This window comes from Squalius cephalus (genome assembly GCF_949319135.1).
Source record: "Squalius cephalus genome assembly, chromosome: 1".
NCBI lineage: Eukaryota > Metazoa > Chordata > Actinopteri > Cypriniformes > Leuciscidae > Squalius > Squalius cephalus.
This window is the reverse complement of record NC_137122.1, coordinates 29259426-29272770: the sequence shown is the minus strand read 5'-3', so window position 1 is coordinate 29272770 and position 13345 is coordinate 29259426. Positions and strand designations below refer to the sequence as shown.

The 13345-nt window shown below is 37.3% G+C and overlaps 1 protein-coding gene across 1 annotated transcript; it reads right to left on the bottom strand.

Annotated features, from left to right (window-relative positions):
- Window positions 1–252: 252 nt before the first annotated feature.
- Window positions 253–12857, bottom strand: stxbp2 (syntaxin binding protein 2). The gene is made up of 19 exons (XM_079876900.1): window positions 12755–12857; window positions 11796–11845; window positions 11610–11691; window positions 11300–11376; window positions 11095–11170; window positions 10885–10988; window positions 9958–10112; window positions 9797–9881; window positions 7321–7451; window positions 7105–7212; window positions 6972–7029; window positions 5658–5723; window positions 5476–5556; window positions 4054–4195; window positions 3854–3960; window positions 2510–2608; window positions 2339–2427; window positions 1287–1447; window positions 253–1029 (listed from the first exon to the last, which is right to left on the bottom strand). Exons 1-19 carry the CDS (start codon window positions 12789–12791, stop codon window positions 956–958), a joined length of 1782 nt encoding a protein of 593 aa, XP_079733026.1. The 5' UTR covers window positions 12792–12857; the 3' UTR covers window positions 253–955.
- Between the last annotated feature and the right edge of the window lie 488 nt (window positions 12858–13345).

The window sequence follows — 13345 nt, the reverse complement described above, 5'->3', positions numbered from 1 at the left end:
ATAATCATCATGTTCACACACAGCCCACACAACACCTCTGCACTTACTCCTGATTTCTCTCAACATGGGGACAGGAGAGCTCAGTCAATAAATGGGAAAACAAAGTAACTTGTGTTACTTTTTTGAAAAAGTAACTGCGATATTTTGTTGTAAATTTAAAAGTAATGCATTACTTGTTAGTTGAAAAATGTAATCTATTTGAGTTACTTGTTACGCGTTACCCCAACACTGCTCAAGCATCTCTTTCTGGAATGAGGTGTAAGCAAAATTTATTTAGAATTGTTAACAAATGGCCAAAAACCACATCCACCGATATGTGATAACGTAACAGTAAAAGAAAAAAAAGTGCACAAGTTCAGAGCATGAAAAACAAAAAGACACCTATACTGACATAAAACATTTCATGCCTTCACCAAAACGGGGGCAGAAAATATCACAACCTGACTGGAAATCAGAAATGGACAACTGTACCATAAGCAGACTTATCTTGCAAATTCCTTTTTTTCTACATTGTGCAGCTTTAGACAGCAAGTAAAGGCAGGTGGTACAGCGCGTCTCAGAATCCAGGGTGATCATTTGGTCCAAAGAAGTCTTCAAATCACATCAGAACTTGATACGACTGATGTTCAACGGGTGTAAGGCAAGATTTAATCCATATATCTGCACATTTTTAAGCCTTCAGCAACAGGTTCTCAAACAATTTCACATATATCATCGTCTCATATATATAGAATTTTTCTTTTAAATTAAGCATCAGTCATCAACAGCATGAATATATATACACACATACATATACCACCGGTTTAGCTTGGGTAATTAAAATGACTACTTTAAAAGCAAACAATCAGTAAGCTAGATCTAAAGGTCTTTTCACTGGTCATTTGCGAGAATCCTAACTTCAGAGTATCAGGTTTCACAGGAGTTCAGTGGGATGAATCTCTTCAGGGATGTACTGCTAAACGGCTGCAGGCTTGTCCAAATCCTTCAGGTCATTCAGAAAGCTGGTTGGAGTGACAATGTGAGATGATCCTGCAGAAGAAAACCAAATTAGACATTTTAAACAACACTGAAGACAATTAATGTTATCTTCAACTCTGCTCTTGGAGACCCACTGTCCCAGAGAGTTTAGCTCCAACCCTCATCAAACACACGCGAACCAGCGAATCAGACTCTCGTGACAATCACACTGGTGTGAAATTCAGGTTGGATATAAACTTTGCAGGACGGTGGGTCTCCAGGAGGAGGGTTGAAGACCTCTGTCATATGCAGAAGTCATCTCCTCTTACCAATCAGAACCTCCCACTTGCCCTCGGTGGCCCGGGTCACTTCATAAGCACAGCGCATCTCAGAATGGGTCACGCCGCCAATCACAAAGATGATGAGGCGAGGGCCGCTGCGGTACTCCGTGGCAGACTTGTTCTTGTGCCAGTGTCCAAACCGTGCGCTGCTGGAGTAGGGTTCAAGAGAAATGTCAGACCACACGACGATATTTGAAGTCGAGGAGATAGATGTCTCGCAATATCAGCATGGAGGATTTGAGTTTGTGGCAAAACCTTTCACAGTGCTTGCATTATGTTGTTTTGTCTCATACTCAGACAGTAGAACTGAAGTGACATTCGTTACAAGATAGGCCTTTCACGATTCCTCTTTTTAATGACTGATTGATTGCTTAAAAAAATGATTGATCGCATACCCATGTCGTTTAACCAGCAAAGCTAATTTACAGCGGCACTAATTTAATTCCGTAAAATAGACACGCAGGCCAACATGGTATGAATGAACAATACAAAACTTTTGCCTACAACACATAAACAATCTGCCCATACAGTATGAACAAATGTGCATAATTACGCATTTTTTTCAAATCCCACCATACGGCTACACGGACACTTAGAGGTCTCTATAAATGAAAAGAACATTTAGGCAAATATGAGCCTTTACTGTCATATAATATCAGGGACATTTCAGTGGATTCACTCTGCATTTAAGTGCAGTTATCTCTCCTGAAACCGCAGTATACGTGGCCGTTGATCCTCTTAGCAGCATGAAAGATAAAACTTTTATTAAAATTGCAAATAGATTATATACATAAAGCGAGCAAAGAGCACTCCCTTAATGGCTGAAACTGTCAATCACTTCAGTCGCTGCAAATCATAATTGGAAACCTGTGACGTTCACTGCAGAGCGTGAACACAAATAAGCACGGGACCGTTTGAAAGCAGTTGCCTATCAGTGGGAACCGAGTTAGTCTTGGGTATTGGACCAGCCCGTGCCTATTGATTTCTGACCCGCACCGCAAGTGTGCAACTTATCTATTGGCTGTGAGAAGTGCTGGTACCTGACTGTAGTTGATGTGGTGGTGGTGATGGGGGCGGGATCAGACAGAAACGGCCACAGCTTCCTGTCACACTTGTCATCAATGATGTTCTGCAGAGCAAGCCGAATTTAAATGAGAATCATTACATTCCTATACGATTATAAAAATCTTACGGACACAGCGTTTCCTGACCTCCATCACATCTTTCAGGATGGGCGTCCACCGGGAGAGCTGATATGTGGATTCTGTGCGTTCTTTCCTGTCGGGCATATTCTTACCAGAATTAGTGCCCTAAAAGACATGACAGAGAACAGTTTGGTAATGTGTTATCTTACTGATCTTCAGCAGCTGTTTCCTATGAAGAAATCAGTACAGCTCCTATGAAACATCATCATTTTACAGACATGAATGATAATTGTGAAATATTATTATTTAAAATAACTGTTTTCTATTTGAATATTTTGAAATGTTATTTATTCCTGTGAACAAATCTGGATTTTCAGCATCATTACTCCAGTCTTCAGTGTCACATGATCCTTCAGAAATCATTATAATATGATGATTTGATGCTCAAGAAACATTTCTTATTGTTATTAATGTTGCATACAGTTGTGCCGCTTAACATTTTTATGGAAACCGTGAAGCATTTTTCAGTTTTTTTTTTTTTTTTGAGTTGCACGATTAATCGTTATAAGATGGCGATCTTGATTCAAAAATCCAAGTTCTTATTCGTCAATGATTCACCTGTGTCTATTAAATCTTTGACAAAACCACACCGGAACATTCAAATTTGCGTTAGCGCTGCAGCTGAGCCAGAGAGCCGTTTCAAAATAACGATTGTATCAATTCCATCGTTACACCAGTAGGTGGCGACAAGTGACTGCTAAAAATGTATTTGTCAATGAATCATTCAATCAAGAGATTCTTTCAAAAATTCTGATTCGCCCAGTAATGAAACAAATGTGTTTACGAGTGAGTAATTGAATCATTCATTCAAACAGATTTTTTTTTTAACATTCTGTCATGACTTTTGATTAGATTAAAGTTTTTCTGTTTTTTTTTTGTTTTTTTTCAAGTGTTTATATTTTGTATGCTGCATGGTTTCTTTTTATATGCTCAATGTTTTATTGCACAGCACTTTGGTGCAACTTTTAAATGTGCTATAGAAATACATTTTGACTTGACTTGAGAACTTCTAGTAAATTACGTTATTTTGTTTAGTTGTCTGTTCGGAATCATGGGAGAATCGAGATCTCTATTTGAAACAAAAAAATCGTGATTCTCATCCTTACTGAATAAAAGTACAAGTTTCTTAACAAAAGTATTAGTTACAATAACATTTCAAAGAAGCAATGGCATCCTAAATCTTACTTTTTCAGGCTGGTCCAGTTAATGCACATGCACATTTAAAAGTAAACCAATCTAACAAGGTGACTGCCTCTTAACAGCCATTTTTCAACTGCAGATTTCCCCATAAATTCAGCACAACGCATTGCACATGGGCCTGTTTTCAGACATTAGAGCGTCTCATCTTACCCCAGCGATGATGGGGCAGCCCAGGAGCTGCAGGTTGGTGATGATGTTACTGTCCTTCTGCACGTTTGCGTGCTGGATGAGTTTTGTGAGGTTCTCTTCACCAATGCCTGTGTGTAAGGATGAGTCACTTGTGATTAATTCATTCAGAGCTTAAGCTGTCAGCTTTCAATAAAGTTATACGCAAATGCGAGTGTTCATACCCTTCTTCTTATGGAAAATGTAAAGCAGTATGATGCGGATTTTGTCGTAGGGTTCGATCTCGGTGTTGAGCAGAACGGGGACGATACTCTTCATGGCATCTTTGAGCGGTTCCCCCTCAGCATCTGAACCCATGGCCAAGTCCTGAGGAGGGAAACAAAATCACTTCTGAGAACAGGAAAGACTGAAATGTAAATACATTTTTTTTACAGACATTGAATGATAATTGTGAAATATTTTTACAATTTAAAATAAGCGTTTTTTTATTTGAGCATATTTTAAAATGTCATTTATTCCTGTGATGCAAAGCTGAATTTTCAGCATCATTACTCCAGTCTTCAGTGTCACATGATCCTTCAGAAATCATTCTAATATGATCATAAACATTTCTTATTATTATCAATGTTGAAAACAGTTGTGCTGCTTTTTCAAAGGAACAACATTTATTTGAATCAGAAACATTTTTTAACATTGTACGCGTCTTAACTGTCACTTTTGATCAATGTAACGCATCCTTGCTGAATAAAATTATGAGTTTCTTCAAAAAAAAATCTTACTGACCCTAAACTTTTGAATAGTAGTGTATGTTTACAGTTTGTTGCATTACTTCTGAAAACGATGGAAGCGCATTTAAAGTGAAAATATTGAATGTTCTGATGGCCCCATTTGTTTGTTAAACTCATTTAAACATCTTTGAATCATAAAAATCATACAAATGAATCAGACAAACTATTTCCAATGCTTTTTAGTAATAAAACAGCAGAATAAGATGTTCACGGTGTTAATTTAAAGAAAACAAGGAAGCGAGATTATGCATTTAATATTTTACTACCGCGGTAAAACATATCCACACTACCAATTGTGTGACATTTTGCTAAAATATCCAGAACTTCACCCCCAGATGTTGAGGTAGATATGTACAAAACAATTACATAAAATAATATAGGTTGTGAGTCCATCAAAACAAGAGGAAGCTGAGATTATCCATCAGAAGGCACCAAGTTATATAAACACGGCACATAAAGAACGGCATATGCTGCAGTCATGTCCAGACATTAACCAGCTGCTTATAATACCTCCACACACAGAACGGTGCACTTAGGAAAAAATGCCCATCTGCTATACATAAAACGGGGAGATGGCTTCCTGTACATTATTTTATTGCAACAGATCAAAGTTTAACTTCAGTGCACAAGCTGTTGCATAAATTGACAATAAGAAGCTTAGAAATAGTAGTGAAAGATAGTAACACACCCTCTGAAATCAACATAAACATAAACAGTATAAACTGCATTTCATCAGAACATATGGTTAAATGTAGCCTCACAAAATATACTACACAAAACATTAGATATTAAACTCATAAAATGAAATAATAATGCTAAATACAGTGATTGAACCTGACAAAAGCAGACGGCACTGACCTGCTCCACCACACAGAGCTTGTCTAACGTGTTCTTGAACTTCTTCATGCAGGCATCAGCGAGGTTCAGATGAGTGGAGTACTGTCGACATCACAAACAACAACACGTTAAAGTCGTCGTGACTATATACAAGCGTCAGGGGAAAAAGGGAAGCTGTGTTATATGTGAGAGAGAGGTCGTACCAGGCTTAGTTCTTTCTGGTACTGTGGCATCTTCTTCAGCATCTGAGACAGATCTTTGATGTTGGCCTGAGGGAAGACGTATCAATGACACTTTAGCATGAATCAGGTACAAAAGAGAGCGTTTGTTAAAAGTCAATTTGTTTGTTCTTTTTCATCAAGATTTCCAAAAATGTTGCTATTTAGAAAATGTGGTTTGTTAACCACCCTCGTGAAAAAGAAGTGCGATTAATTGTATTGAATGCGCACTTATCGTTTACTTCAAATATTAAAGTCCCCCTGTAGTCAATAATTGTATCCCTTAAAGATTCATCTTTAATCACCAAAATGACATATTTAAATGTTTAGCTTGAAATAGCTTGAATGTAACTCTACACCCTTGCTTCATTTAGTATACGCAGTCTCATGAATATGCAAATTCGCCCACGCCTCCACTCACTCACACCAGCTCAGATTACCTGATCCACTCGCTCAACTTTACTGTAGTATACGCTGCACAATGGCAAGTGGAAATACTGGTTTAATTCAGCCATATATATTTGAACCAGAAACTGATTCAGAAGAAGAGGAAGAGCAAATTATACAGGCTCGTACTCAAGTCGATGTATCAGAATGATAATGTGTTTTATGTATCGCTCTCCACAATGTCGGACACATAACGGTAATTGATATGATTAGCCTTTTGCTTGACTATGTTATCAAACAGCTAATAATGTGTTGCTAATGTTACACAAACCATGTTCCTGTTCACCATCTCAGAGTCGGACAGCCGTCTTTAAAAATCTGCATCCTCAGAAACGCTTTGAACATCATAGAAAGTCAGTGGAGAAAAGTTCGGGATTGGTTACATGTTTGTAATGGTAGGAAACAGGGGCGGGATCAAACAGGGTTTTTGAGACTGTCTTTTTTCACGGCAGTTTTAAGGAGGAAATACTCAGCAATGGTGTTGACTGATGAATTTGCACATGGTTTGTCTTAAAGCATATTAAAAACACCACAGAGAGTCAGGATGCTTAACATAGACCGCTTAACAGTGATTACTTTCAACCTGCGTAACAAAAAATATTTCTGAAGAGAATCACCTATTGCACCTTTAACCAAGATATGTAATAAGTGTTAGTTATTGTGTTATTCATAATGCATTTACTAATGTTAACCTTAATGTGGAAGTGTTGCCATGTTTTATTACTTTAAACCATCACAAGAAGTTTAGTTATAATTTTCAATGCAAATACATCTGAACTTCTAGATAACACTAACACGTCGGATCAAGCGCGGTGTGGCGTCATCACTAGTGGACAAAGAATGTGTGTTTACCTTGTCTGTGTTCATCCTCTTGCTCTCACAGAAGGTGCGCAGCAGCTCCGTCACTTTCCTGAAACAAAGCAGAAGGTGTGAGCACAAAAGCCCATCAGACAAGCAGGAAAGGTAATGGTCGATCTGCTCTTACTTGGTGACGTCTGCTATGTGCATGTGCCGCAGCTGCACCCACAACTCGTCGTCCTCGTCCAGCAACACTTCCTTCTCTCGAGCCTCGCCGATCCCTGCCGTCTGATACCTGCCAGCAACATGCCACAGTTCACTGACTAACAGTAATCATTTCATACGTCGCTGGTCAGATTAACTGCTCAAAAGTTATATTGGGAACCGGTAGACAATCACACACTTGTAAATGTCTTGCTCGATGTCCAGCAGATCGTAAGCCATGGCCTGAAAGGTGAGCTCATGCAGGATTGGAGAGATGGGATCATATCCACGGTCCACTATAAGCAGCTGGGAGCGAGCTTTATCTGTGCCCTGTCAGTCAAACAACACACAGGCTGTTAAACTGCACTTCCTTACAGTGAGCATTTAAAGAACATCCAGACCAGGGTTGTGTATCAGTATATTAGACAGGTTCCAAGGTCAGACTAAATCAGACATCTGCTTAAAGGCACACTATGTCATTTTTTGTCGCTAGAGGTCGCCTATACAAAGCAAAAGCGTAGCTTGATTTCCGCTCGAGAGCAGTGGAGCAATTATTATGCCGCAGACGACCTCTTCCACTTCTTCCGGTCATATATGTGGGTGTGGCGAGCAAGACGAGGGCCGTGAGAGAGCGGCACGAGGCCGGTGGCGTGATTACTCTGATGAGCGACACCTGCGCGACGCACCGGTCTTGTATCTCTCACGGAGGAGCGGAAGCATAAAGGAGGAGCGACGACAGTGAAGAGCGAGAGAGGAACAGGCCTGAGTTTTATTTGATGTTTTGTTCCTGTTTCGTGTGGTATACTTTCAATTTTTTTATTGGTTTATTTATTAAAATATTTGAATGTTCGCCGGTTCCCGCCTCCTTCTTCCCATAACATCTGAACTGCGTTACAGTGGGGTAACAGTTTAGATACATTTGAGTGTGTTGAAAGTTATGTTATAATGCTACTCCGTGTGTTCGCTACTATGCAGCTACTATATGAAACATTTGTTACACACTGCAGTGAGCTAGATCGATGTTAGGTATGGTAAAACATGGTACTCGCAGTATATCAAGAAAACAAGATTTAAAAAATAAAGACTAACTGTGTTGAGCTGTATAACAATGATTAGTTTTCTGTCGATGAATGTATCCAAACAGTTGCTCACCTGTCTAATAAAACACATAATGTATTAAAGCGACTTTTGGTGTTAGAAACATTTGGGATAATGCAAGTACACAAATCAACAAAATATATAACATTGTTCTAGTGGTTTTTGGATATTTTAATCCAAAAATCTTACATATTGTGCCTTTAATACTTGCTTGTGTGTCACTTTTAATATATTTAGAGCTATCAATTTCTTTCACAAATACTTCTAAATATAATTTGTTTACGTTTTTGAAAGGAGTCTCTAATGCTCACCCAGGCTGCATTATTTGATCAACAGTAATATTGTTACAATGTAAAATAACTGTTTTCTATTTGAATAAATTCTAAAATGTAATTTATTCCTGATGTCAAAACTGAAAACCTCCAGTCTTCAGGGTCACATGGTCCTTCAGAAATCATTCTAAAATGATGATTTGATGCTCAAGAAACATTTATTATTATTATCAATGTTGAAAACAGTTGAGCTGCTCATTATTTCATTAAAATGTGTTAACAAATTTTTATTAGAAATGTGTTAAAATCATGTAACAAAATTATTATTTAGTTGTTTATTCCTTGTATATTTATCAACAGCGTTTTTACATCAAAAAAGTTTGGGCGATAAGTTTAAATTGTTAAATTGCAATTTAAAACACACAGGCCTGGTTTCACAAACAGAGCTTAGATTAAGCCAGGATTAGGCCTTAGTTCAATTAGGATATGTAAGTAATATACATGCCTCAAAAATTACAATATTATTATTATTATTATTATATTACTATATTATTATTATAAAATATTATTTAAGAAACATGCCTTAACTGAAAAAACATAACTGGTGTTCATCTTGAGACAAAACAATGGCAAACTTGACATTTTTAATATATATCAGTGCAAGTTTCAAGAAACTGGGGGAGTATGTTGCAATACCTAAAAAAATCTGTTCAGTAACAAATTGGAAATGTTTCAGTTTACGCAATATCTGGTGTTGTCAGCCAGGGGAGTCTTGGTTCCTTCCTCATCTATTTAAATAACATCCTAGGGAGTTCACCTTTGGCTTGTTCACTGGAGGATTTTAACTTAAGGGACAATTTTTTTTCCACCTTTTCTCTACTTTATTTTTCTATTGTCTGTAAAGCTGCTTTGGAACAAGCGCTGGTGACTGGAATTGAATTTAATAATAATGTGAAATTTCATCAAATGAAATGCAGGATCAGAGAGAAAACAGATGAGGGGTTAGAAGTAAAAAAATAAATAAAAAATAGGACAAGAACACAGATGTAACAGAACACAAGGAGATAGCAAAAGCAAGACTTGCATTGACACCCACCTGAACCTCGAGAAAATACCAGCTGGCATTGGAGAACAGGAAGAAAATAAACAGAGAGAAGAGAAAATAGTCCAGAAAGCAGAGTAAGAAATGATACAACAATCAGAAAGTGTCATTTTGAATTGAAGAAACAGAAGAAAGTATTTGTGTGACAACATATTAGAAGGCGTTTATAATATTATAAATATATATATATACCAACATCTCACCTCTCCCATACTGGGATTGTCTGCTTTATGTGCATTCAGACGGTCCATCACCATCTCAGCCAGGCTGAAATTCTCCTTTGGGCCCCTTAGAGAAACAGAGTTGGTTTACACTTACTCTTCAAACAAATCATGTTACACCAGGAAACAGTCTTGACACGTACTGGCGGTAGCGGATGGCTGGGTATTCCTTCAGTGTGTCACAGAGTGTGGCGATCTGCTCGGCCATGGCCTCCATCATCCTGGTCCTGTCATCTAGATTCGTCTGATTTGGGCTGTAGAAAGTGTGGAAGGAACTAGGGTTGTCCAGAGAAAACACCTGCAACAAAACCATTCAAAAGTTTGGGCTCAGTACAAATTTGACTTATTTTTTTAAAACAAGAAATTAATCCTTTTATTTAGCCAGGATGCATAAAAGAGACACCATGTAACGTTTGGCCCTCTAGCGGTTAAAAAACAAAACTGCATGCATTCTGCGTAAAAACACTTTATTGTAAGGTGACGTAGTTACATTGTACTTACTCAAATAAGTATTAACTACATATACTTACCATAGAGTTACAGTAAAGGTTAGGTTTAGGGTTAATTGCTTGTAATTATGCATAATTTACTGTTATTACTATAGTAAGTACATGTAGTAACGTGTAACTACGTCCCCTTAAATTAAAGTGTTACCAAACATTGTTTTGGTTGTGCTTCGGCTGTGCGGATGAACGCAATTTCCCACAAAAACCTTCCCGCCAGGTCTAAAATATACCTATAACACCTATAATAGGCCAACCATAGTGAATCAGGGTAAGACAAAAGCATGCTTTGGAAGAAGGATTGATGATGTAAGAGCGAAAAAATAGTTACATAGTGTGTAAGAGACAGTTAAGACATTTATAATGTTACAAAATTTCTATTTCAAATAAATGCCATTCTTTTAAAATGTCTATTGATCAAAGAATAATGGAAAAATTGCTTCACATTTCCACAAATCTATTAAGCAGTTTTCAACACTAATATTAACAAGAAAATGCAAATCAGCATATTAGAATAATTTTTTGTATGGAAGTGTTAGTGTATGTGCTTGTTATTCTGACACGCACCTGAGACTCGTACGGTATGAAAGCCACATTGATTTCCTTCAGGGTTTTGATGACCTTGGCAACCTTCGACCTCCCGATCTCAGCAAAAAGCCCATCAGGACAAGCTGTACAATTTACAACGCAATTAATACACAAATCCAGATCACACAAGAGTAGGCAACCAAAACAGACTGTATATATTCAAGCTAATAGTGAAATTAATAGCCTTACTGTCTGTAAAGAAGATGTGTGCTGCTTTGTATGTAAGGCTGTCTCTTTGAAAATCACCGATTAGAGATTGAATTGACTGGAAAAACAAATATGAGATCATTTCAACATTCTTAAGACCATGAGTGTTAACAAAAATGATCAAAGACACGTTAACAACACTACGCAACATATTAACACTTGCACTGTGCTAGTAAAGATGGCTCACCTTTGGCACAGGGGAGATGAGGTAAATGGCCTCCAGACTGGGGATCGGCTCCCTCCGCTTGTTAATGTCCTCTACAACTGTGAAGAAAATCAGGAAAGCTCACATCTTGTGTTCTTAGGTCAAGATTGCACCGAGTGGTTCATAGGATAACCAGTGAAGTGTAACAGACACATTATGCAATAAAAACATGCTAATAAAAAAATCATCATTCACACTTTAGTATCTGACACTGGTGACTTTAAAGTGTTTCATAGTGAAACAGTGAACTGATTTGTGAAAGAAACGAATAAAAAAAATTAGATATACTCACTTGTAACGCCCTCCGCCATGATGTCAGACATCTTACAGCAAGAGGACAGAATCCGCATACTGATGTGATCCACGATAAGAACCTAAATAAACACAACAAAGATACACAGAGTCAAAGTCATTTGCAAACAGATTAACAATTACATAACTTCAGTCTACTGTACTAATATTACACTAATATTATTACCTTCCATTCTCCATCTTTCTTCACACTCTTGATGACGCCACTGAGGATTTCTACAGACAAATACAATCATGTATAGAGTTTAACACAGGACAGATATATGGAAAATCAGGATATTTATGGCATTTACAATGATTTTCGTTTGCTGAAGCAGGTTAAATGTCTTTCTGGACTACCAGAAATAAGAAATAAATAACTGACGGTCCTTAATTTGTGTTCTTACGGGTTCAGAACAACGTGAGGGCGAGTTATTAAAAACTGAAATTTCATTTTTGGGTGAAATATCCCTTTATGATTTGTTTTTTAAATTACCTGCCTGGATAATGGATAATACGTAATAAGTTTATTTTGTGTAAGTGAGTAAATATATAAATACATTCAGAAATGTGTTTATTATTTCATACAGAGGAGCCTGCAAAAAATGCAGACTTGTTTCTTATCCAAATATAGTAAGTGTTATTTTGTCAAATTTGGCAAGGAAACATGGCGTGAGATAAATGCAAATAAAACATAACTCTGGTGAAATGCAATAGTAATATATTAATACTGTGTAGGGTGTTGTGCATTTTCTCAAGAGTTACATTTACATTTCCTGCAGTGTGTTTTTATAATGTCCGGCGTGATGTTGATCACAAGACCACAATAGCTTTCTAAATCGTGCAGTAAGTTACAAACAAGTCTATCATCCCCTCCATTAACATAAATGACATTTCTGAGGAGTAAACGTGCTGGGTAAAGTCATTAAACTTTCCTGAATTTGTACTAAATGAAAGTTCAAGTTTCTGTAAAAACTTCATACGGAAGTTTGGTCCATTATGACGTACTGAACGCTCACTGTACACCTGTTGCTATGATTACATATCACATGACAGGGCAATACAAGCATATTTAAGCACTTAATTATTATATATAATGTCAGTAGATGTTTTAAAGGCCGTATTGTGAGATTAAATCAAACTTACTCTCGTTTGCGAGCGCTTTTAGTCCACTCGGGGCCATCTTGACACTTCCCTGTTGACAGACTCCAGCAGGGCTGCTGTGAAGGCAGACTCTCCCACACCCTGATGGACGAGAACACCCGGAAGATACAATTCAAAATAAAAGTCCTCGAAGATGTCTTCTTGTTATGATGACTTGACCAATATTTATAGAAACTATGGTTTCTTTTAAACGAATTAAAAATTAAAAGCAACATTAACATAAATAGGCAACATTAACATAAACTAGGCTCCATCTCGTTTTATACTGGGGCTAGTTGCATAAACACAGTCAGTGTTGGGAAAAGTTACGTTTAAAGTCCTCATGAAATCAAAATTGATTTTTTTTTTTTTTACTTTATGAATATGTTAGCCTTACTGTTATCAATAAGCTAGTGCGCTCCAAAACAATGACAAAATTAACATTTAGAAGATAAGCGTTCAAAATTTACAGTCTCTCACTTCCATCAATATGGATCAACGATTTTGATGACCACTCTGCACTTCAGCTTCTCATCAGATTTTCTGTCCAATCAAATGCTCTCTAGAATCTAAAGTGTCCTGCCCCCTATATTA